The 27,293-nt window shown below is 42.2% G+C and overlaps 1 protein-coding gene across 1 annotated transcript in view; it reads right to left on the bottom strand.

The window, feature by feature from the left end:
- myo10 (myosin X) overlaps positions 1-27,293 on the bottom strand; it is a 351,157-nt gene that overhangs the window by 86,701 nt on the left and 237,163 nt on the right. Inside the window, exon 19 of the mRNA XM_080204973.1 lies at positions 26,387-26,467. Coding sequence (XP_080061099.1) covers positions 26,387-26,467 — 81 coding nt within the window. The remainder of the gene's footprint in view (positions 1-26,386; positions 26,468-27,293) is intronic.

The following is a 27,293-nucleotide window of genomic DNA, read 5'->3' as shown; positions in this document are numbered from 1 at the left end:
TGTACTAAGCAACTGAGCATCCATTGTGATCTGGGACACAACATTCCAATGACTCGCAATATTGAATGAAGACATTTCTTCTAATTTCAGTTGACATGGCCCTCTTTCTATCTTGATACTCTGCTGGTATGTGGCCCTAAAGGAAGGGATAAAAACAGGTGCCTGCACTGGTCATAAATTGGGTGAGAGTGATGGTGGTGACGAGAGGGTGGGTAAGAATTACATGCAGGCTACACACTCTCTGTAGCCAACTTAGAATAGAATATAGAATACAGCAGAATATTACAGCACAGAAGGAGGCCATTTGACCCACTGTGTCTTCACTGGCTTCTGAAAGGGCTATCCAGCCAGTCCCATTCTCCAGCCTTATCTCTGAAGCATAAGAACATAAGAAATAGGAGCAGGAGTAGGCCATCTAGCCCTTCGAGCCTGCCCCACCATTCAATAAGATCATGGCTGATCTGTCGTGGCTCAGTTCCACATTCCCGCCCTCTCCCCATAACCCTTAATCCCCTCTCTTATCAAAAACCCATCAACCCGTGTCTTAAAAATATTTAGCGAGGTAGCCTCCACCACTTTAACGGGCAGAGAATTCCAGAGATTCACCACCCTTTGAGTGAAGAAGTTCCTCCTCAACTCCGTTCTAAACCGCCCCCCCTTTTATCTTGAGGCTGTGCCCCCTAGTCCTACTGTCCTTTCTGAGCGGGTAGAGTCTCTCCACCTCTATCCTATCCATCCCATTCATCATCTTATACGTCTCAATGAGATCTCCCCTCATTCTTCTAAACTCTAACGAGTACAAGCCTAGTTTATTCAGCCTCTCCTCATAGCTCAACCCCCTCAACTCTGGCATCAGCCTAGTAAACCTCCTCTGCACTCCCTCCAAGGCCAAAATATCCTTGCGTAAGTACGGCGCCCGAAACTGCACACAGTACTCCAACTGCGGCCTCACCAATGCCCTATACAGCCGCAGCAAGACCTCCCTACTTTTATATTCAATCCCCCTCGCTATGAAGGCCAGCATCCCATTTGCCTTCCTGATCACCTGCTGCACCTGCAAGCTGGGTTTTTGCGACTCATGCACAAGGACCCCAAGGTCCCTCTGCACCGTCGCCTGCTGCAGTTTTTCGCCACGTAAGTGATAATCCTTCCTACCATTATTCCTACCGAAGTGGACCACCTCGCACTTGCCAACATTAAATTCCATTTGCCATTTCCTGGCCCATTCGCTCAGCCTATCTAGATCCTTCTGTAGACTCTCACCACCCTCTGCACAATTTACCTTTCCACCAATTTTGGTGTCATCAGCAAATTTCGACTCCCTGCACTCGGTTCCCTCCTCCAGGTCATCTATATAAATGGTAAATAGCTGAGGCCCCAGCACCGACCCCTGGGGCACTCCACTAGTCACCATCCGCCAATCCGAATAGCACCCATTGACCCCCACTCTCTGCCTCCTATTTGACAACCAATCCTCTATCCACGCTAACACCCTACCCCCAACTCCCTGTCCCCTGACCTTCTGCAATAACCTCCTGTGAGGTACCTTGTCAAACGCCTTCTGAAAATCCAGAAAGACCACATCCACCGGCTCTCCTCTATCCACCGCCCTAGACACATCCTCATAGAACTCCAGTAAATTTGTCAGACACGACTTCCCTTTAATGAAACCGTGCTGCGTCTGCTCAATCAAGCAATTCCCCTCAAGATGACTCGCTATTTCCTCCTTGATGACGGATTCTAACATTTTACCTACAACAGATGTTAAACTAACCGGCCTATAATTCCCTGCCTTTTGCCTGGCACCCTTCTTAAACAACGGCGTAAGGCGTGCAGGAATGGGACGGCCGTAGTTATGGGGGATTTCAATCTACATATAGATTGGTCGACCCATGTTGGACGTGGTAGGCTCGAAGAGGAGTTCTTGGAATGCTGCCGGGATAGTTTCCTCGAACAGTGTGTGTTGGAGCCGACGAGGGAGTGAGCTATCTTGGATCTGGTGCTATGTAATGAAGCGGATAGAATTAGGGACCTTGCGGTGAAGGGTCCTCTTGGGGACAGTGATCATTGTATGGTGGAGTTTCTGGTGCAGATGGAGGAGGAGAAAGTGGGTTCCCGGACGCGCGTCCTTTGTTTGAACAGAGGGGAGTACGGTAGGATGAGAGAAGAATTGGCGAATGTGGACTGGGGGAGCGCATTGGAAGGTAGGTCTGCTGAGGAGCAGTGGAGGATCTTTAAGGAGATCTTTCTTGGTGCTCAGCAGAAATTTATTCCAATGGTCAAAAAGGACAGTAGGAGGAGAGGTAATAAGCCGTGGATAACGAAGGAGGTGAAGGAAAGTGTTAAATTAAAAGCGGAGGCGTTCAGAGTAGCAAAGAGTATTGGGCGAGAAGAGGATTGGGAGAGGTTTAAATGTCAACAAAGATTGACAAAGAAGATGATAAAGAAGGGTAGGAGAAACTATGAAGCTGGGCTTGCGCTTAATATAAAAAAGGATAGCAAGAGTTTTTATAAATATATAAAAAGAGGCTGGCTAGGGTGAACGTCGGTCCCTTAGAGGATGAGAAGGGGGACTTAGTGATAGGGGATGCGGATATGGCTGAGGTCCTGAATAACTTTTTTGTTTCTGTCTTCACGGAGGAGGACGTGAATAATTTGCCGGGTGTTAGAGATGGAAAGGTGGTAGGACTGGAGGGTCTTAATGACATTACTGTTACTAGAGTGGAGGTGCTCGACAGACTGGAGGGACTGATTGTGGACAAGTCGCCAGGACCGGATGGAATGCATCCGAGGGTTCTGAAAGAAATGGCGGAGGTGATAGTGGATGCCTTCGTGGTTATTTTCCAGACATCGCCCACGAAATTAATCACTTTCAAATATTAATCCAGCTCTCTTTTGAACCCTCCTTTGGAATCCACTTCCTCCACTCTCCCAGACAGCATATTCCAAATCTCATCAATTCTGAATAAAGATGTTTCTCCTCATCGCACTCCTAACTCTCTTGCCGACCATCTTGAAATTGTGATCCCTAATCATTGACATATCAACTAGTGGAAACAGAATATCCTTCTTTGCCATCAAAATTGTTCACAATTTTGAACACGTCAATAAGGACCTTCACTACTCCAAAAAGAATAAAGCCAATTTTTCTAAACTTTTTTTGTATTTAAAATTCCTAATCCCTGGCATCATTCTAGTAAATCATCTTTGCTCTCTCTTTAGGGCTTTAACACCCGTCCTTAAATAAGATGCCGAGAACATCTATGGTAATTGTTGGAAGATAGTTTGAGAGACAGGATCTACAGGCATTTAGAGATGCAAGGACTGATTAGGGACAGTAAGCATGACTTTGTGAGTGGAAAAACATGTCTCACAAATTTAATTGAGTTTTTTGAAGGGGTAACCAAGAAGGTTGATGAGGACAGCGAAGTTGATGTTATTTACATGGACTTCAGCAAGACCTTTGACAAGGTACTGCATGGTAGATTGTTGCATAAAGGTAAATCTCAAGGGATCCAGGGTGAGGTATCTAAATGGATACAAATTTGGCTTCTTGACAGAAGCCAGAGGGTGGTTGTAGAGAGTTGTTTTTCAAACTGGAGACCTCTGACCAGCGGTGTGCCTCAGGGATTAGTGCTGGGCCCATTGTTATTTGTCATTTCTATTAATGATTTGGATGAGAATATAGGAGGCATGATTAGTAAGTTTGCAGATGACACCAAGATTGGTGGCATAGTGGACAGGGAAGAAGGTTATCTAGGATTGCCATGGGATCTTGATCAATTGGGCCAATGGGCTGATGAATGGCAGATGGAGTTTAATTTAAACAAATGCCATAGGTAGGCAAGAAGCATTTTGTTGGCCACGGGGAGAGGGGGAGGGAGAAAGATGAAGGACATAGCTTAGCATGGAAGGCATGAGGTGGCATGGCATGGATGAGACATGGGGAGTGTATGGGAGGAATGAGAGCTTTGAGGGGTGAGGGCTTTACTGTCCTCATTCTAATTGGGACAAAGTCCCAAAGCGCCACTACTAGACCTTTAAACAGTCTGCATTTGCCCTGGCAGTCCCAATGGCGGTGTTCGCAATCTTTCCAGGGGTATTGGACCCAACAACAGCTGCAGATTTTTCCTCCATTTGCAATTTGGTCAAAATGCAATGGTAACATAAAAATACTAACTTTTCTTTCTAAACGAACCTGCTAAACGGACATGAGAAGACTTTGGCTGATAGGATTAAGGAGAATCCTAAGGCGTTCTATAGGTATGTCAAGAACAGAAGGTTGGTCAGGGCAAGATTAGGGCCAGTTACAGACAGCAGGGGGAAGTTGTGTGTGGAACCGGAGGAGATTGGAGAAGTATTGAACCAATATTTCTCTTCGGTGTTCACGCAGGGGGACATGAATATAGCTGAGGAGGACATTGGGTTGCAGGGGTGTAAAATAGACAGTATTACGGTTGATAAAGAGGATGTGCTGGAAATTCTTGAGGGGCTGAAAATAGATAAGTCCCCTGGTCCGGATGGGATCTACCCTAGGATTCTCTGGGAGGCTAGAGAGGTGATTGCAGAGCCTCTGGCTCAGATCTTCAGGTCGTCATTGGTCTCTGGTGTAGTCCCGGAGGATTGGAGGATAGCGAATGTTGTCCCATTGTTTAAGAAGGGGAACAGAGACTTTGCCGGGAATTATAGACCGGTGAGTCTTACTTCTGTTGTGGGCAAGGTTTTAGAAAAAATTATTAGGGATAGGATTTATAGTTATTTGGAGTGTAATGAATTGATTAGAAATAGTCAGCATGGTTTTGTAGCAGGTAGGTCGTGCCTTACTAACCTTATTGAGTTTTTTGAGAAGGTGACCAAAGAGGTGGATGGGGGTAAGGCAGTTGACGTGGTATACATGGATTTTAGTAAGGCGTTCGATAAGGTTCACCATGGTAGGCTTCTGCAGAAAATGCAGATGTATGGGATTGTGGGTAATCTAGGAAGTTGGATCAGGAATTGGCTATCAGATAGGAGACAGAGGGTGGTGGTGGATGGTAAATATTCATCATGGAGTGCAGTTACGAGTGGTGTGCCTCAGGGATCTGTTTTGGGGCCACTGTTGTTTGTAATTTTTATTAATGATCTGGATGAGGGTATAGTTGGGTGGATTAGTAAATTTGCTGATGACACCAAAGTTGGAGGTGTGGTAGATTGTGAGGAAGGGTGTCATAGTCTGCAGGGAGACTTAGATAGGTTGCAGAGCTGGGCCGAGAGGTGGCGGATGGAATTTAATGCGGAGAAGTGTGAGGTAATTCACTTTGGTAGGAGCAACAGATGTGTCGAGTATAGGGCTAACGGGAGGACTTTGAATAGTGTGGATGAACAGAGGGATCTAGGTGTGTGTGTACATAGATCCCTGAAAGTTGGGAATCAAGTAGATAAGGTTGTCAAGAAGGCGTACGGTGTCTTGGCGTTTATTGGTAGGGGGATTGAATTTAGGAGTCGCAGTGTAATGTTGCAACTGTACACTACTCTAGTGCGGCCGCACTTGGAGTACTGTGTGCAGTTCTGGTCCCCGCATTACAAGAAGGATGTGGAGGCGTTGGAGAGGGTGCAGAGGAGGTTTACTAGGATGTTGCCTGGTATGGTGGGGAGGTCCTATGAGGAGAGACTGAGGGATCTAGGGTTGTTTTCGTTGGAAAGAAGGCGGCTAAGAGGGGATCTTATTGAAACATATAAGATGATTAGAGGTTTAGATAGGGTGGATAGTGATAGCCTTTTTCCTCGGATGGAGAAAGCTAGCACGAGGGGGCATGGCTTTAAATTAAGGGGGGGTAGCTACAGGACGGATGTCAGGGGTAGGTTCTTTACCCAGCGGGTGGTGAGGGATTGGAATGCCCTGCCTGCTGCAGTTGTAAATGCGTCTAGTTTGGGGGCGTTTAAGAGATCTCTGGATAGGTTTATGGACGAAAAGGGATTGGTATAGGCTAGTGGGTCATTGTTTTTGTAACTGGTCGGCGCAACATCGTGGGCCGAAGGGCCTGTTCTGCGCTGTAATGTTCTATGTTCTATGTTCTATGCTGTAAACCCAATGATAGAAATATAAATTTTAATCTCAGACAACTTCAAAATTTATCAATTACCACTGCCACACTACCACAATTAGAATATGGTTTCTCAGAACAGATTCCAGCTTGGGTTCTTCAAACTATTATTAGTAGCTACCTGCAGGAGCCCTGTCAATTGAGAATAGTGATGGAATCGGGAATCAGCAGGCCTAACAAAAGGGCTCACCCCATTGCTTCCCACAAAACCTTCTACCTCAGAATCCACTTTCTGGGTTGGGATTAATTCTGCCCTGTTACTTTTCTGCAAATGTAGAACTGTTCTCTTTTAAGGTCATAAAGTTTGACTGTCACCGATAGGCTGAGTTGATCCCAAATCAAATTCCGATAGAGATGCTGAAGTCAGTCTTGAGATGGGCATCTGGGTGCAAATTTCCACCACAGGTCAAAATAACTGAAAATATGTGGCGTCATCTCTTTGAAAAATATTTTGCAGCTCTCTTGAAACGCAATTGACTGGATACCAACACTTCCTGCAGCATTGCACGTATTAAGTCGCAGGATTGTTTTTATAAGGAGTAAAGCTATTTATTATTCAATTCTTATAGCCTCTCCAAACCAGACTCTACTGATGCCTTTAGCAATTTAGCCAGCTTTTGAGTTTGTAAAGAGTGCCAGAGCCCACAAGTAATCAACAAATGATGCCTGTAGATAAATAACCCTTGGTCCCGCCATTGGCTTCATTAGGTAACCTTCAGAGCTCCAACATTGCACCCCGATTATTCGTATGGCCACTGGATCATTATTTTGCATCAATAGCAAACTTTGAAGCATGACATGTCGAAAAGTTATTACAGAGATATTATCAGATCTTCAAAACTGATTTTCAAAATTCAAAGATTCAAATATTTCAGCTATTCATTTTAATGAAGAGTTTTGTTTTTATAACTACCAACAGTAATGAATTGCGGGTAAGTTTAGAATACACATGATGCCTTTCTAAAAACAAACAAAATAATAGTTAATTGCATTATAGTTGCCAACATCCGTCGTGTCCACAAAGGCCTTTCGTTAATTTATCAAAGAACAGATGACTGCGGGTCGTCATGGAAATCCTGTCATGTTTGGCCTTGTAGCCAATGGGAACTATGTGTAATGTGACAAGGCTTTAAAAATACTCTCCTGAACAACCTCGTGTTCCCAGGAAACCAGAGGTCAAGCAGCACTTAGAGGCCAGAATATTCCCAGCCCCTGCTAAACTGCATGATAAGGGCAAAAGTAAAATCAGTCAGCTACATTAAAATGTAAGATTCAGCACAGAAGCTGGTGACATTCTTCAGGATTTAGACAATTATGCAATATTCCAACCATTTCAAAGTCAAATTCTAGCCATTGTTGTTACATTATACAAAATCAAAACAGATAGCATTTATATTAAAAACACTCAATACGAGCACACAGCAACAAAATATTTCAAAAAATGATCATGTATTGACCATGTTTTGAGTATTCCACTCAATACCTTTCACAATCCTGAACATCAAAAATACAAAGCATCATATTGCAGAAACAACTTTGTGCTGCTTGGATTGATATTATGTCAGTGATATTTCCTAATGAAATAGTTCAATTCAAAATCAAGATTTCACAAAGACAAAAGCATCAAAATGCAAAAAAAAGTAAGGTATATGCAGTTTAAGGTGACACTGGACATCTGTCCTTTTTTAAGAAAAAGGCTTAATACATGAAAAAGCATTATTCCCATTTTACTGGCCCTCAATCTATAGATAACTGTATAGTGAAAAATAGTAATCATTCATAAATAATTTACAATTCAGGATATTGTGATATTCCATCAACATGTTCAACAGGGTATCAGTGTTTTGTTACTAACTGATTTATATGATTATGTACTGGAGTTGCTGAGCATTAGCTGGAGGGAGCAGATATGGTGTTTGCCAAAGAACCATAGAAAATTTATAGCTCAGGAACAGACCTTTTGGCCCCTCTTGTCTGTGCCAATCCATTTTTTGCCTAGTCCCACTGACCTGCACTTGGACCATATCCCTCCACACGCCTCTCATCCATGTACCTGTCCAAGTTTTTCTTAAATGTTAAAAGTGACCCCGCATTTACCACTGTCTGGCAGCTCATTCCACATTCCCACCACTCTCTGCGTGAAGAAGCCCACCCCCCCCCCCCCCCCCCCAATATATTCCCTTTAAACTTTTCTCCTTTCACCCTTAACCCATGGCCTCTGTTTTTTTTCCTCCCCTAGCCTCAGTGGAAGAAGCCTGCTTGCATTCACTCTATCTATACCCATCAAAATCTTATACACCTCCATCAAATCTCTCCTCATTCCTCTACGTTCCAGGGAATAAAGTCCTAACCTATTCAATCTCTCTCTGTAACTCAGCTTCTCAAGTCCCGGCAACATCCTTGTGAACCTTCTCTGCACTCTTTCAACCTTATTTACTTCCTTCCTGTAACTGGGTGACCAAAACTGTACACAATACTCTAAATTTGGCCTCACCAATGCCTTATATAACATTACCATAACACTCCAATTTTTATATTCGATACTCTGATTTATAAAGGCCAATGTACCAAAAGCACTCTTTACGACCCTATCCACCTGTGACGTCACTTTTAGGGAATTCTGTACCTGTATTCCCAGATCCCTCTGTTCAACTGAAATCTTCAGAGTCCTACCATTTACCCCATAGGGCAATGGCAAATTCAAAAGTTTTAATTTGTAATGTTTATGGTTGTTATGCTGTTGCAAAGTCAAACCTATAATTAGCAGGAACAAAGCTGTGTGACAAACATAGAATGATAGAATCCTACACTACAGAAGGAGATCATTCAGCTCATCGAGTGTGCACCGACCACAATTCCACCCAGGCCCTATCCCCATAACTCCATGCATTTACCCTAGCTAGTCCCCCTGACATTGAGGGGCATGGCCAATTTACCTAACATGTACATCTTTGGACTGTGAGAGGAAACCAGAGCACCCGGAGGAAACCCATGCAGACACGGGAAGAATGTGCAAATGCCACACAGTCACCTAAGCCAGAAATCAAACCCGGGCCCCTGACGCTGTGAGGCAGCAGTGCTAACCACCGTTACGGAAGTAGTCCTAGGGAAATGTGGACAGTAAAATTCATTATGCTGAACCTACAAAAATATTAAAAATGCAATTATCTTTGAAACCACCAGATTAAAATTAATGAATTGAGTATTAAAAGGAAAATGCAACAGATACACAATTAAGACCATAAGACGTAGGACCAGAATTAGGCCACTTGGCCCATCGAGTCTGCTCTGCCATTCAATCATGGTTGATATTTTTCTCAACCCCATTCTCTTGTCTTTTCCTCATAACCCATGATCCCGTTATTAATCAAGAACCTGTCTTAAAGACATAAGAACATAATAAGGACTGGGAATAGGAATAGGCCACCTGGGCCCACGAGCCTGCTCCACTATTCAATAACATCATGGCTGATCTTTTTGTGGACTCAGCCCCACTTACCTGCCCGCTCACCATAACCCTTAATTCCTTTACTGTTCAAAAACTAGCCTTGCCTTAAAAACATTCAATGAGGTAGCCTCAACTGCTTCACTGGGCAGGGAATTCCACAGATTCACAATCTTTTGTGTGAAGAAGTTCCTCCTCAACTCAGTCCTAAATTTGCTTCCCCTTATTTTAGGCTATGCCCCCTGGTTCTAGATTCACCTGCCAGTGGAAACAACTTCCCTCTTCTATCTTATCTATTCCCTTCATAATCTTATGTTTCAATAAGATCTCCCCTCATTCTTCTGAATTCCAATGAGTATAGCTCCAGTCTACTCAGTCTCTCCTCATAAACCAACCCTCTCAACTCCGGAATCAACCTAGTGAATCTCCTCTGCACCCCATCCAGTGCCAGTGTATCCTTTCTCAAGTAAGGAGACCAAAACTGTACGCAGTACTCCAGGTGTGGCCTCACCAGCACTTTACACAGCTGCAACATAATCTTGCTGTTTTTAAACTCCATCGCTCTAGCAATGAAGGACAAAATTCCATTTGCCTTCTTAATTACCTGCTGCATCTGCAAACCAACTCCTTGAGATTCCTGCACAAGGAATGACATTCAATGACCTGGCCTCCACACACTTTTGTGGCAAAGAGTTCACTACTTTCACTACTCTCTGGCTGAAGAAATTCCTCCTCATCTCTGTTTTAAAGAATTGTCCTGAGGTTAGCCTGAGGTTGTGCCCTCTGGTTTTAGTTTTTCCTACAAGTGGAAACACCCTCTCTACGTCCATTTCATCCAGGCCTTGCAGTATCCTATAAGTTGCAATAAGCTCCCCCCCTCATTCTTCTGAACTCCAACGTCTACAGACCCAGAATATTCAACCGTTCCTCATACAACAAACTCTTCATTCCAGGGATCATAAGCAGCTACTATGATCATCTAGAAACAAATGTTAATGAATCATATCTTTCAGTAGAGGAATAAAACTTTCACAAAAGATAGTGATTAATCAAATCTATATATCACTGGAAAACAACATGAGTGCTTGAATAGAATATACTAGTTTGTGTATGACAAGAGACAACCTGGAACTGGAAGTTTTACTTCAAACCCACAGGACACTTCAGTGTTTATGTTTGAGGTCAATAGTTTAATAGATAAGTACTGAAGGGGGAGATAGAATTTTGGTGTAGATTTTTGGTGGGTAGGCGTGGTAAAGATGATTTGATTTGAGGTTACGCTCAGACTTCCATCACCAGGTCACGCACCAGAGGTATATATGTGGCTTGGCAATTTTTAAAACTCATAGATGTAGCTACTGAAATACATACTTCATTTTATTTTCCTCTCCATATACGAGTTGTGCTGTGTGTAATGGGCAGGTGCTTAAAAATAGTATCGCTCTGCTTCATTTCCCAGAATCCCAACAGTGCAGAGGATATCATTTTGTCCATTAAGTCTGCACCAACTCTTACCCAGGCCCATTCCTCTGCCCTATCCCCACAGCCCTGCATATTTACCATTACTAATCCATCTAACCTACATCTCTTTGGACATTAAGGGGCAAGTTAGCATGGCCAATCCGCCTAACCTGCATATCTTTGGATTGTGGAGGAAACCAGAAGGAAACCCACACAGACATGGGGAGAACGTGCAAACTCTGCACGGTTACCCAAGGCCAGCCTCGGTCTGCCCAATCCTTGATGGTATGAGGCAGCAGTGCTAATCACTGTGCCATTGCCACCCTTTGTATTTTTGCAATTGCCACTATAGGTACCTTGATTTATTTTGTCCTGAAGTTTCTCATAACTAAAAATAAACTGAATCACAGAAGGAATAAGAACTTTGAAGCAAGTTTGTTCCTTGAGCCTATTCCCTTCAATACAATCATTGCTGAGCTGCCTTAACTTACATTTCCACATACTGCCATATCCCTTGATTCACTGAGAGAAATAAAAAGTATACTTGAATCTCGAAAATTCTCCATGATGGAACATCCCCCTGGGTAGAGAATCCCAAAGATTCACAACCTTCCGAGTAAAGACATGTCTTATCAACTCAACCTTAAATTAATCAACCCTGTATCCTCAGGTTCTGTCTCCGTGTTTTTGCTTTCTGAGTCAGGGGAAATAGTCTCTGTGTCTACCTGCTCCTTCAGGATTTTGTATGCTTCAATGAGATCATATCTTGTTCTTATAAACTCCAAAGAGTAGAAGAATATGAAATATGACCAGGAAATTAAATGGAAACATCTGATCTTATGTGCTCACATCGGGAGTGCTGTGTGACCACGGCATAACATTTAGAACTCAGGTTTAAATATCTCTCCACAGAGGCTGCCTAGTTGTCAAGTTTTACCAGTCTTTTATGTTCTCATTTAAGGAGAAAAAGTCACTGATAGGCATAGTCTGTAGGCCACCAAATAATAACATCACGGTGGGGCAAGAAATAAATAAAGAAATAACTGATGCATGTAAAACTGGTACAGTAATTATTATGGGGGATTTTAATCTACATGTCAATCGGTCAAACCAGGTTGGTCAAGGCAGCCTTGAGGAGGAGTTCATAGAATGTATCTATGACAGTTTCCTTGAACAGTTTGTAATGGGACCTACGAGGGAGCAAGCTATCCTAGATCTGGTCTGTGTAATGACACAAGAATAACTAATGATTTTACAGTTAGGGATCCTCCTGGAAGAACTGATCACAGTATGGTTGAATTTAAAAAACAGACGGAATGTGAATAGGTAAAATCCAATACCAATGTCTTGCGCTTAAACAAAGGAGATTACAAAGGGGTGAGGTAGGCATTGGCTAAGGTAGACTGGGAGCAAAAACTTTATGGTGGGACAATTGAGAAACAGTGGAGGACTTTCAAAGCGATTTTTCACAGTGCTCAGCAAAAGTATACACCAGTGATAAGGAAGGACTGTAGAAAAAGAGATAATCAGCCATGGATATCTAAGGAAATAAAGGAGGGTATCAAACTGAAAAAAAATGCATACAAAGTGGCAAAAATTAGTGGGAAACTGGAGGATTGGGAAATCTTTAAAGGTCAACAGAAAGTCACGAAAAAAGCTACAAGGAAAAGTAAGGTAGATTATGAGAGTAAACTAGCTCAGAATATAAAAACGGATAGCAAAAGTTTCTACAAATATATAAAACTAAAAAGAGTGGCTAAAGTAAACACTGTCCTTTACAGGATGAGGAGGGGGATGTAATAACTGGAAATGAGGAAAAGACTGAGGCATTGAACAAGTATTTTGTGTCAATATTCACAGTGGAAGACACAAATAACGTGTCAAAAATAGACCAAAAGGCAGCTGCAGCAGGTGAGGACCTAGAAAGTATTATCACTATCATTATATTGGGCAAGCTAATGGGGCTAAAGGCAGTTAAGTCTCCTGACCCTGATGAAATGCATCCCAGGATACTAAAAGAGATGGCGGGGAAATAGCAAATGCACTACTGATAATTTACCAAAATTCAGTGGACTCTGGGGTAGTTCCTGCAGATTGGAAAACAGCAAACATGACGCCACTGTTTAAAAAAGGAGGTAGTCAAAAGGCGGGAAACTATAGGCTGGTTAGCTTAACTTCTGTAGTGTGGAAAATGCTTCAATCTATCATGGAAGAAATAATGAGATATCTGGATATAAACTGTCCCATTGGAAAGACGCAGCATGGGTTCATGAGGGGCAGGTCATGTTTGACTAATTTGGAGGAATTCTTTGAGAACATTACATGCGCAGTGGACAATGGGGAACCTGTGGATGTGGTGTACCTGGATTTCCAGAAGACATTTGATAAGGTACCGCACCAAAGGCTGTTGCATAAGATAAAAGTGCACATTGTTATGGGTAACGGACTAGCATGGATAAAGGACTGATTAATGAACAGAAAGCAAAGAGTGTAGATAAATGGGTGTTTTTCTGGTTGGTGATCAGTGACTAGTGGTGTGCCCCAAGGATCAGTGATGGGACCCGTAATTGGTTATGATTTACATAGAACATAGAACATTACAGCGCAGAACAGGCCCTTCGGCCCACGATGTTGCACCGACCAGTTAAAAAAACAATGACCCTCTAACCTAAACCAATCCCTTTTCATCCATAAACCTATCCACGGATCTCTTAAACGCCCCCAAACTAGGCGCATTTACAACTGCAGCAGGCAGGGCATTCCAATCCCTCACCACCCTCTGGGTAAAGAACCTACCCCTGACATCCATCCTATAACTACCTCCCCTTAATTTAAAGCCATGCCCCCTCGTGCTAGCTTTCTCCATCCGAGGAAAAAGGCTATCACTATCCATCCTATCTAAACCTCTAATCATCTTATATGTTTCAATAAGATCCCCTCTTAGCCGCCTTCTTTCTAGCGAAAACAACCCCAAATCCCTCAGTCTCTCCTCATAGGACCTCCCCTCCATACCAGGCAACATCCTGGTAAACCTCCTCTGCACCCTCTCCAAAGCCTCCACATCCTTCCTATAAGATGGGGACCAGAACTGCACACAATACTCCAAGTACATGGATGGTTTGGAGTTGGAGGACCAAGTGTAGTGTGTCAAAATTCACAGATGATACTGAGATGAATGGCAGAACAAAGTATGCAGAGGACAGTGAAAGTCTGCAAAGAGATATAGATAGTCTAAATGAGTGGGCAAGGGTCTGGCAGATGGAGTACAATGTTGGCAAATGTGAGGTCATCCATTTTGGTAGGAATAACAGCAAAATTGACTATTATTTAAATGGTAAAAAATTGCAGCAAGCAGAGGCACCTGGGTGTCCTTGTGCATGAATCACAACAAGTTGGTTTGTAGGTGCAGCAGATAATTAAGAAGGCAAATGGAATTTTGTCCTTTATTGCTGGAGGGATGGAGTTTAGAAACAGCGAGGTTATACTGCAGTATAGGTGCTGGTGAGGCCACACTTACTGTACTGTGTACAGCTTTGGTTTCCTTACTATAGAAGAGATATACTGGCACTGGAGGGGGTGCAGAGGAGACTCACTCTCTGGAGTTGAGATGGTTGGCTTACGAGGAGAGACTGAGTAGACTGGGGCTGTTGGAATTCAGAAGAAAGGGGGGGAGATGTTATAGAAACATATAAGATTATGAAGGGAATAGATAAGGTAGAAACAAGTAAATTGTTTCCATTGTCAGGTGAAACTAGAACTAGGGAGCATGGCCTCAAAATAAGAGGGAGCAGATTTAGGAGGAACTTTTTCACCAAAGTGTTGTGAACCTGTAGAATTCCCTGCTCAGTGAAGCATTTGATGCTACCTTATTGAATGTTTTTAAGACAAGGATAGATAGATTTTTGAACAGTAAAGGAATTGAGGGCTATGGTGAGTGGGCAGATAAGTGTCCACGAAAAGATCAGCCATGATCTTACTGAATGGCGGAGCAGCTCGATGGCCTACTCCTGCTCCTAGTTCTTATGTTCTTAAATAGCCTTGAATATTTAGGTCCCAGGCTTGGTCACCTTACATCCAGGTCACTGAAATGAATGAGGTCATACATATTTACCTCTATTTGTGTTATCAATTCATCTATTTTGTCAAAAATGCCACCTGTATTCATTTACAGAGACTTTAATTCTGCCTTTTTTTATCATTCTTGCAAAACCTGTCCTTATCTGCTGGCGTACTCTTAAGTGCATATGCTCTGTCTCACACTGCTTATATGACTTGTCAGAACACAGATCCTAGCACAGCTCAGGAGAAGACTATCCCAGCAGTATGACTGCTACTTTCTTTAAAATTCATTTCTCCCACACCAATCTTTTAAGTCACACATTCTAATCTTATTTAACCTACCCCGTGCCAATTCATTCACGACGCAGGTAGTAATCCAAGGATTACCACTTTTTAATTTGGCTACTAGCTGCTCATAGTTCCCAAGAAGAGCCTCATTCCTAATCCTACCAATGTTGCTGGCATCCACATGGACCATGGCAAATTGCCTCTCCCCACTGCAAATTCCTCTTTAGCTCCACGCAGATGTCCCAAACCCTGACACCAGGCATGCCATACAGCTTTCTACACTTGTGCTTTCAACTAGAGAACCATCTATCATTCTGACTATACTGTCCCCTACGACCACAACCTTCCCAATTATTTCCCATTTGAATGGCTTCCTGTACCACAATGTCATGGTCAGTTTGTTTATCCATAGAATCCCTACTGATCTATTTAAAGAGTCTATTCAGCACATCAGTCTGCACCGACTCTCCAAAAGAACCACCTCGCCTAGGCCCTCTCCTCCGACCTATCCCAATAACCCATGTATTTGCCATGGCTAGTACACCTAATCCACATGTCTTTAGATACGAAAAGGCAATTTAGCATGGCCAATCCACCTAACCTGCACACCTTTGCTCTGTGGGAAGAAACCAGAGCACCCGGAGGAACGTAGATTCAGGGAGAACATGCAAACTTCACACAATCAACCAAGGTTGGAGTTGAATGCGGGTCCCTGCCGCTATGAGGCAGCAGCGCTAACCACTCTACCACCATTACATATAGCTCTTGACTTAAGGGATAAAGAGACAAGGGGGGGGGAGGCAGGATCAGGATATTGAGTTTGATGATCAGCCATGATCAAAATGAATGGTGGAGCAGGCTCGAAGGGCCAAATGGCCTATTCGTGCTTCTATTTTCTGCTACCCTGCAGTCTGTGCTCTCATCCAGACTGGCTACAAGAACCTCAAAGCTGCTGGACAAATTTAAAGGTGAACGCTCCTCACTCGCAGTCACATCTACTTGTCTCTCATCATTGACCAAATCAGAAGACCCTAGCCCTAAGGCGTGTCCAAGAATACCAGTTTACAGGGACAGTCTAGTGCATGGTTGGATTTTTGGTCCACAGTTTTTAAAAATATTTCAAGGAAGTATAACAACATCACCCCTACCGCAAGGGGAATATATTGGTCCAAGATTACAATTTGCTTTGTATCTAATGCAAGTCTTTGTATCAAGAATGAAACCAGATAGTGTTAAGATTGCCCCCAATTACAGCATTATTTCACCAAATTTATGGGAATAAGATCATTTGTCAGTTCCCTATCCACTGCTCGGAATGTGATGTAGACTCGGTTTTGATTTTTGTGCGCCTAAAGATAGATTTTCAATATGTCAAATGGATCAGTAGGCATGAACCTCCCTTATTGTTGGGTGGGTAGCTTTACAGTTCTTTGTCACAATGAGACAAGAGGACACAGGCTCGATCTCAGCTAGCAGTGAAGTCACTATAATTGGTCTCATTGTCACTCGTAAGAGAATAACAAAGACATAACTTATGCAGCTCCCTATTCCCAACTGCTATTCAGTGATTCTTGCTGAAAGTTTGCATGAAAACTTGGTAGGTGACAGTTGCTTAGAGTCACAATAACCACTATTGTGTAACAGCATATTGTTGCTTATTGTGCAATCTCATACATGAAATGGCAAATTGCCAGAGCGCAGCCAGAATCTTACCATTGTACAAATCCCTGCCTTCAAGAGAAGGTTGGGCAAGGAAAAACATTTTAAAAAAATGCAGAATAAATCCATTCATTAAAACCAGATAAAATTATTCAGTAAGCATACTTTCTTATGGATCTTTTTTAGTTTTTCAACATATGGTAATCTATTTGAGCAATATGCTTTAGGCTACTTGACTAGATTAGTCTCTTCCTGTGTCATAGGAATAAGTTGAAACAAAATCTCCAAAGATTTAATCAAACTTTGATTCTCAAATGTACCAGCAAAGAAAAGTTGTTTCCTCAAATGTACTTTTTCTGAACTGGGTATTGTACTGGTTACAGAGCAAATTACAAAAAACTCCTTATGTCATACAGTTTAGAAATGAAAAGCACGAACTAAAATTTCACATTATTTCTAAATATTAACATGCACTTTGTACAGTAATAGCGCGCACACATTCAATTACATCAACAGGTATAATTCATCTTCAAATTGGCTAAAAATGGGCAATAAGACAATAATTCTGTCAAGCTCCTGCACACCAATCTTTCTCAGACAAAGCCAAAAATTCACATTACAGCTTAACATAACATTCACTTTGTGTAGCAACACGTACACATACCTTCACTTCCACTGTATTCGGAGTCTATAAAGTAACAGAACTACAAATCGGTTCTAAAAATCCATCAGGAGCTGCTACTTCAGCTCTTTCATACCATATCTTAGCTGGGTGGTCTTTATTGCGTTTCTTTCCCTGCTGAAAGGAAGTCAGTGTGGACTGGCTCAACAATAACTGGTGACTTTTTCTAACAAACTGTAATTGGGTTTGTATCCCTTAAACTCCTTACTGAGTATGAACAACTAATTTCAAGTGCCAAATAATTTCCTGATAAAATAATATTGTCAGAGATGTTATCTTGGTAGTTTAAAAAAGGAATGGTGAGCTCAAGTTTCTATAATGAGCTGCACACAAACACTCATACACACACACGCATACACAATGAATGGACTCTTCTGCTCTGTTGCGTTTCACTTTCCATTGAAGCCATTGTCAGGTGCCTGCATAGCTTTCTCTCTCCAGTTTCCAAGGTAACAAGGGAAAAGCAATTTAATTTATATGATCATTAGCATTTCTGATGTCGAGAAATTCAACAGGAAAAGAAAAACAGTCTTTTTGGTCTGCAACTTTCGCCTTATTTATACTCATCACGAAAACCCAAGATCTGGCACTCAGAATTTAATTCAGAAAATAAAAATTGAAAGTCATAGGAGGTTTACAGCATGGAATCAGGCCCTTTGGTCCAATTTATCCATGCCAAAGTGGAGAATGTGGGCAAAGTGCAATATATGCATATTTTTAAATAGAGATAGAGTATAACATTTTTAAAAAATGCATAAGTTGTACTTTTATCACACCCTGGACCTTCAGTAGTTAAGTATCCCAGCACCATAGCATTTGACTAAAATATTACATTTACCATTTCATTCCACCATATCCACCATGAACAGGGATCATTCATCAGCAAAAATTGGAAATTTATTACACGTTGCAACATTATTTATCAACCAAAATACATTGTTTCATGTATCAATTTCAGTACCAGAGACCTACATAATAAAATCCTGAAAATCTTGACTGGGGTGGGGGGCGGAGGGGTGGGCTATTGGGATAGCCCACTGAATCATTGCTGGAAATCTAACTGTTTTGAGATTCTGCCATTTCCAATTAATTACTTGTACTAAATTTAAGATAGGCAAATGTGGGCTCTACCAGAGAGGTCCGGGCCAAAGGGTTACCCTGGATCCCTTAAGATTAATAAAAATGAATGAGCACCCTTACTCAGGGGTCAAACAGCGTACTCAGCATGGGTTTCAACACACCCAAAATGGTGCAAGTCCCTGACCACAAGGGACAGGCAGATGTGCACTTGTGTCCATTTGCTCTGTGCAAGTTAGATGCCCTTCAAGTTAAGCTGTAAACACTGATGGGTCGGTTCTGGATCACACCAATGGGCACAACCCCAGTGTAATTGTTGATTAATTTCCACACCCCATAGGCAGCAATGGGAAAAAAAAATTTCCCGCAAGGTGACTGAAAATGAAATACATCTTAAGCAGAGGACTACCCGATATCAGTGCATAGCGTAAGGAACAGGAAATGGTAAAGAAGAACAGTTTATAAAATGTGGAAAAGAAAAAACATGCTTCATTTATGATGCGATTATGCTGAGTGACATCCAAATGGAGATTCTCTTAGAAGACTGTCTCAAGTTTCTATGAATTCAACGTACATTTTATTCCACTTCATAATTATTTCACAAAAACGTCTAAGAAAATAAACTACTTTGAATTTTGATGAGGAACATTGGTGTTTCTTACATCTAGCAATTTAAGGGTTCATTCAACTATTTTGCTAGCCGCAAGACAGAATAACAGTGGAGTTATGGTTACGCAATCATCATCAAATAATCTACAATGCACCCAGACAGGAGTTGACTAAAACCCTAGTGGTAAAAAGCATGGAGAAACAGCCTAAAGTCACCTGCTCTTCCCAAGCATGTTACACTTTCCAGATAGCATGTGCCAGATTATTTATTTATTGCGTGAAGGCCTTTGACCCAAAAGCAGGAACAGTGTGGAGAACTTGCAATGACTTCAAGAAGTTTTGGGAATTTGGAACCGTTTTAAAATGCTTGGAACGGGTGTTTAATTGTGAAGTGTCATCAATTTTTGATGAGAAGAAATACTGTGCTATGTAATCTGGCAACCCTTAACTTGGAAGCAGTACAAACAGAAAGGAAGTTAACATATGGAGTCTCTGCAATGAGGTGGTTCACTAGCTGAGTCAGCAAACTGGAATTTTAGGCACTTGGAAAGCATGAACAGAACTGCTACACAAGGTTCCAGAAATAAGTGCAACATTGTGTGGAAGACTGCTGAGCTGGAACCTACTGCCTGCAAAGAATTGGCTAATTGGAAGAACTATGTGGCTGAAATTAGTGCCATAAAAGGGGCATGGACTGTCTATGAGATTCACGAGGTCTATCTTTTTTGTATCTGCAATTCCACATGTAATGTATATAAAGTCATACCGACTGTGATTTGCTATTAATTTATTTTCAATTTACATTGATTTTGATTTGTGTTAAAGTAAATCACAGAAAATGAAATCTTGTTTGGTAATTTCTTCATGTGGGGATAGTTCTGTAAATTTGGTTCTTCTGGTTTATGGTTCCCCTTAAAGGTCATAAAACTAAATAAAATTATTATTTTCTGAAACAATGCTATTGAATTTTCACGTGAATGACTATCTGTGCTATCTGCTTCCATCTCGAAGGAGCCTGTTTCATTGTCTAATTCATTTACTGAAATAAAGAATCATTTTTTAAAATATCAGGCAGGGCAGGAACAGGGGTGGGAACAGCTGCAGGTGAGCTTTAAAATTGTGGTCCTGGAGGTTGACTTGGGATTCCAACAGTTTCAGATTTTCAAAGGATTGGTGGGAGGGAGGATGTGAGAAACATGCCCATCACCAATTAACAATCTTTTGAGCTCCTTAGGGTGTTTGTTAAAGACCAATGAGGGGCAGCATGGAATTTTCAACTTTCTAACAGTGAATCACGATCGCTGCCAGGCCCAAATAGCAGGAGCCTTTTAAACAAATTCAGGGGCTAACTAGTGGTAGCACAAGCACTGATCTTACTTACCTTGTCATTGAACACCATTACCCCTCCTTCCCTTTCTGCGCAGCTGCCTGCTGAAATCTGCAAGGCATAGCAGTTCCCAACATAGCTGCCACATGCCCTTGCTGCTGGTGCCAGGAGCCAATGTCCACCACATTGTGGCATTATTGGGCCCTGAACCCACCCTCTGGTCAATCAAGCCATGTACATTCAAAAACTGTTATGCCAGTGACACTGCTTGGGCTACAATCAGGACCAGGAATTTACCAGAGTTTTGGGTTCCCAAAACTGCAATGAACATCTGATCCGATGCATCCTCAGATTATTTTGAATTCAATCTCCCATCAAGCACAGGCTGTATCCTCTGCTTTTACTGTGCTTGATAAGGTGAAACTGCTTTGTCATGGTGTGTATTATCTGCTCCAAGGACAGCGATCATGTGCCCTTTCAACTTTCTCTTTCCCAGTGAGAACAGGCCTAATTTACATAATTGCTCCTCAATCATCTTCTGACTTCCTCTTGAGAAACATAAAAGAAAGGAGCAGGACACCATTTGGCCCTTCGAGCCTGCTCCGCCATTCATCATGATCACGGCTGATCGTCCAATTCAATAGCTCAATCTTGCTTTTTCCCCATAACCTTGGATCTCATTAACCCCAAATGCTACATCTAGCCGCCTCTTGAATGCATTCAATGTTTTGTCATTAACGACTTCCTATGATAATGAATTCCACAGACTCACTACTCTTTGGGTGAAGAAATGTTTCCTCACCTCCGTCCTAAATGGTCTGCCCTGAATCCTCAGACTGCGACCGCTGGTTCTGGACTCCCCAACCATCAAGAACATCTACCCTGTCTAGTCCTGTTAGAATTTTATAAGTCTCTATGAGATCACACCTCATTCACCTGAATTCCAGCCAAAACAATCTTAACCTAGTCAATATCTCCTCATACATTAGTCCCACCATCCCCGGAATCAGCCTGGTAAATCTTTGTTGCACTCCCTTGAGAGCAAGAACATCTTTCCTCAGAACAGGAGACCAAATCTGCACATAATACTGTACTCGAACATAATCTGCACATAATACTGTACTCCTGTACTCGAAACTTCTCATAATGAAGGCCAACTTGCCTTCTTTACCCCTTGCTGCACCTGCATGTTTACCTTCAGTGACTGGTGCACAAGGACATCCAGGTCCTGCTACACACACCCCTCTCCCAATTTACGGCCATTCAGGTAGTTTTTGCTTCCAAAATGAACAACCTCACATTTATCCAAATTATATTGTATATACCATTGATTTGCCCACTCACCCAACCTGTCCAGATCATTCTGCATCCTTGTCACAGTTCATCCTCCCACCCAATTTGTCATCATCTGCAAACTTTGAGATGTTACATTTTGTTCCCTCATCCAAATCATTAATATATATTGTGAATAGCTGGGGTCCCAGCACCGATTCCTGTGGCACCCCACTAGTTACTGCCTGCCTATCTGAAAAGCTCCCATTAATTCCTACTCTTTGTTTCTGTCAAACAGTTTTCTATCTATCTCAATACATTTCCCCGATCCCATGCACTTTAATCTTGTGTGATAATCTCTTAAGTGGGACTTTGTCAAACAGTTTCTGAAAGCCCAAATATACCACATCGACAGGCTCCCCTTTGTCAACTCCACTAGTTATTCCTTCAAGGAATTCTAACAGATTTGTCAAGCATGATTTCCTCTTCATAAATCTATGCTGACTCTGTCTGATCCTACCTCTGTTTTCTAAATGCTTGATAATGGATTCGAGAATTTTCCTCACGACAGATGTTAAGTTTACTGGTCTATAATTCCCAGTTTTCTCTCTAACTGAATATTGGAGTGGCATTAGCTACTCTCCAATCTGCAGGGACTGTTCCCAAGTCTATAGGATCCTGGAAGATGACTACCAATGTATCCACTATTTCTACAGCCGTTTCCTTAGTACTCCGAGATGTAGATTACCTGGCCCTGGAATCCAATCTCATCAATTTTCCCAGCACAATTTCTTTACTAATATTGATCTCCCTGAGTTCTTCCCTCTCACTAAATCATGCATTCTCTAACATTTCTGGCATCTGATTTGTGTCCTCTTTTGTGAAGATAGAACCAAAGTATGTATTCAGTTGCTCAGTCCCCTATTATACATTCCCCCATTTCTGTCTGTAGGGGACGTACATTTGTCTTCACCAACCTCCTTCTCTTCACGTATCTATAGAAACTCTCAGTGTCAGTCTTTATGTTCCCTGCAAGCTTATTTTTATACTGTGTATTTTCCCCTTCTTAATCAATCTCTTGGTTTTTTTTTTGCTGAATTCTAAGCTGCTCCCAATCCTCAGGTTTATTATTTTTCTCGGCTAATCTGGATGCTTCTTCCTTGGATCGGATACTCTCTCTAATTTCCTTTGTAAGTCATGAATTGGCCCTTTTACCCATTTTGCTTCTATGCCAAACAGGAATAAACAGTTGCTGCAATTCCTTGAATGTTTGCCATTGCCTATCCACATCATTCCTTTAAGTAACTCTCCCCAATCTATCAAGGCCAACTCATGCCTCATAGTTTCCCTTATTAAGATTCAACAACCTAGTCTCCAAATCAATTATTTCACTCTCCATCTTAATACAAAAATTTATCACATTATGGTTGCTCATCCCCAAGGGGTCTCATACAGCTAGACTGGCAATGATTCCTTTCTCACTGCACATTCTGGTGCCTCATTTATATCCTTTCAATAGCTGCAGTATATTTTTTATGCTTCTGTGGTGACTAGAACTGTAAATAATATTCCACTCAAAATGCAATCATTCAACAAAAAGACAACTGCAGCTATTCTCCCTAATTGGAACTAAGTGCCCATGCCAGAGGGTTTCTTGCTACCAATAGAGTGTCTTTCAGGTGGAACTCTCCCACCCAATGGATGCTAATTTATGCATTATAGACAGCCCACTGACCAGCCCCGCTATTCTGAGATGAGACCACCATTTTTAAAGGGCGAACTAATCTCTGTGCCCTTGAGGGGGGCCAGGCCCCCCTCAAAAAAATGTTGTCCCCACACTGACCAGGGGAGCAACACCAATCCTTCACCAAAGACGGGGCTAGAGTAGGGAGTCTAGGGGTGAAGGATGGAGTCTGTGTGGGGTGTCTGAGGAGGGAGGGATGTCTAAATGGGGGTTTGGGTCATATAAACCTCATAGCTGCATGGTGTGGGACGGGTGGGGAGAAGGATGCCTCTCATTGCTGAAGTGTCGGTGCTGCTTCTTCGACCTTGGGATCGAACACACCTCATTTATGAGGACTTGTACCAAAGTCCGCCTGGTGTAGTTACTGCCGGGCAGGTGGGTGAATAGTGGGAGCTATTTTAATCTGGCTTCGAGCCTGCTAATTATATTTAAAGTACTAAATTTGAATACTTATCAAGCGAAAATCCGATCAGGGCTGACAGATTTGGCACCCAGTGCAAAATCCATTTTTGCACCAATACCTGATTCTCTGGGCCATCGTGATTTGCAATTGTAGCCAGCGGGACTGGCGAATCTCCTCCAGCAGCTAACCACGTGGCCATTCAATATAACGAAACAAAAGACGGAGCTTTAGAAGAGCACAATAAAACAAAACAGGGCACCGAGCTGCATTTGGAAACGTGGGGTCAAATGACCAAAAGCTTGGTCAAAGAGAAGGTCTTAAAGGAAGAATGTGAGATAAAACTGAGATAGAGGCAGAGGCATGTAGGGAATGAATTCCAGCCAATCTATGAAACCAAACTAAAGCCCATCTAACCTACACTATTCCAATGTCATCCATATGTTTATCCAATGGCCATTTAAATGCCCTTAAATTTGGCGAGTTCACTACTGTTGCAGGCAGGGCATTCTACGCCCTTACTACTCTCTGAGTAAAGAACCTACCTCTGACATCTGTCCTATATCTATTACCCCTCAATTTAAAGCTATGTCCCCTCATGCTAGCCATCTCCATCCAAGGAAAAAGGCTCTCACTGTCCACTCTATCTAATCCTCTGATCATCTTGTACCTCTTAATCTCGTCACCTCTTAACTTTCTTCTCTCTAACAAAATCAGTCTCAAGTCCCTCAGCCTTTCCTCATAAGACCTTCCCACCATATCAGGCAACATCCTGGTAAATCTCCCCTGCACCCTTTCCAATGCTTCCACATCCTTCCTATAATGCGGCGACCAGAACTGTACGCAATACTCCAAGTGCACCCGCACCAGAGTTTTGTACAGCTGCAACATGACCTCATGGTTCCTAAACTCAATCCCTCTACCAATAAAAACTAACGAACTGTATGCCTTCTTTACAATCTATCAACCTGGGTGCCAACTTTCAGGGATCTATGCACACAGACACCGAGATCTCTCTGCTCAACCACACTACCAAGTAACTTATCATTAGCCCAGCACTCTGTATTCCTGTGAATCCTTCCAAAATGAATCACTTCACATCTTTCCGCATTAAACTCTATTTGCCATCTCTGCCCAGCTTTGCAGCTTATTTATGTCCCTCTGTAACCTGCAACATCCTTCTGTACTGTCCACAACTCCATTGACTTTAGTGTCATCCGCAAATTTACTAATCCATCCTTCTACACCCTCATCCAGGTCATTTACAAAAATGACAAACAGCGGTGGCCCCAAAACAGATCCTTGCGGTACACCACTAGTAACTGAACTCCAGGATGAGCATTTTCCATCAATCACCACCCTCTGTCTTCTATCAGCTAGCCAATTCCTGATCCAAACTGCTAAATCACCCTTAATCCCATGCATCTGCATTTTCTGCAGTAGCCAACCATGGGGCACATTATCAAATGCTTTGCTAAAATCCATATACACGTCAACTGCCTTGCCCTTATCCACCTCTTTGGTCACCTTCACAAAGAACTCAATAAGGTTTGTGAGGCACGAACTACCCTTCACAAAACCATGTTGATTATCCCAAATCAAATTACTCCTTTCTAGATGATTATAAATTCTATCTCTTATAATCCTTTCCAAAACTTTGCCCACATCAGAAGTAAGGCTCACTGGTCTAAAATTACCAGGGATGTCTCTACTCCCCTTCTTAAACAAGGAAACAACATTTGCTAACCTCCAGTCTTCTCGCACTATTCCTGAAGACAATGATGACCTAAAGATCAAAGCCGAAGGCTCTGCAATCTCCTCCCTAGCCTCCCAGAGAATCCTAGGGTAAATCCCATCCGGCCCAGGGGACTTATCTATTTTCATACTTTCCAGAATTGTTAACACTTTCTCCTTACGAACCTCAATCCTGTCTGCTATTTACACATTTTGATCTCTTAATGCACCCTATTAGTACCATTCTCAGCCATTGTCCTTTTGTCTATGACATCTTGGTCAATTACACCACCACCCTCCCCTTCACGTTATAAATCTCATCCTAATTTCTTTGTCATTATCTCCGACGAAGAGTCATCCAGACTCAAAATGTTGGCTCTACTCTCTCTCCAAAGATGCTGTCAGACCTACTGAGATTTTCCAGTATTTTCTGTTTTTATTTCAGAGTCCAGCATTGTAGTATTTTGCTCTTATTATAAATTATATTACATGTGCAGACTCAGAACTCTGAAATAATGGTTGGGATCAAATTCAGTTGAAGCTTACCTTCTGAATATTGGGTTTGATGCATCGGACAAAGAATGGATTTGACGTACTTAATGTTGCCATTAGTGAATGGAGAGAGTTCTGAAAAAAATCGAAACAAAAACTAATAATGACTTTCAACATATCTTGCAGGTTTCACACAGCTTTTCATGAAAAAACCTTAAAATCTGTTATGCATTTCCTTCAAAAAGGGTGCTCCAAGATACCTTTCTAGATTGTGGATTTGTACTTAAATTTGGTCCTTTCAAAATACTGCCCTGTTGCACCATGACCTTGATTATAACTCTCAGGCAGAAACATGGCAAAGGGTGTGTGACTAGCCCATTGGAGAATGGGAAGTGGGAAACTCAGTCAATTGAGAGACCAGCCTCATTAGCATTTTGCTTGCTGATTTCCTGACCCACAGAAGTGGGATGTCAGCAGGAAGCAGCTACCTCTCCAATAAAATTGGAGGCAGGAAGTATTGGAGGACCACTCTTACCCTGGTTGTTGCTTCTGACAGATTTTGCCTGTTCAGATCTCAGGTTGAAATAGCATTCAAAAAACAAAGAAAATTATAACACAGGAACAGGCCCTTCGGCCCTCCAAGCCTGCACCAACCATGTTGCCCGACTTAACTAAAACCCCCTATGCTTCCGGGGACCATATCCCTCTACTTCTATTTCATTCATGTACTTGTCAAGACGCCCCTGAAAAGTCACTACTGTATCCATTTCCACTCCCTCCCCCGGCAACGAATTCCAGACACCTATCACTCTCTGCACCAAATTCTGCCTCGTACATCTCTTTTAAAACTTGCCCCTTGCACCTTAAACCTAAGCCTAACCTGGTAATTGACTCTTCCACCCTGGGAAAAATCTTCTGATTATCTACTCTGTCCATGCCTCTCATAATCTTGCAGACTTCT

Source organism: Carcharhinus amblyrhynchos, chromosome 2 (assembly GCF_965287045.1).
Source record: "Carcharhinus amblyrhynchos chromosome 2, sCarAmb.v2.hapA, whole genome shotgun sequence".
Lineage (NCBI taxonomy): Eukaryota > Metazoa > Chordata > Chondrichthyes > Carcharhiniformes > Carcharhinidae > Carcharhinus > Carcharhinus amblyrhynchos.
The sequence above is the reverse complement of the archived record's forward strand: the minus strand, read 5'-3'. Positions and strand labels throughout refer to the sequence as shown.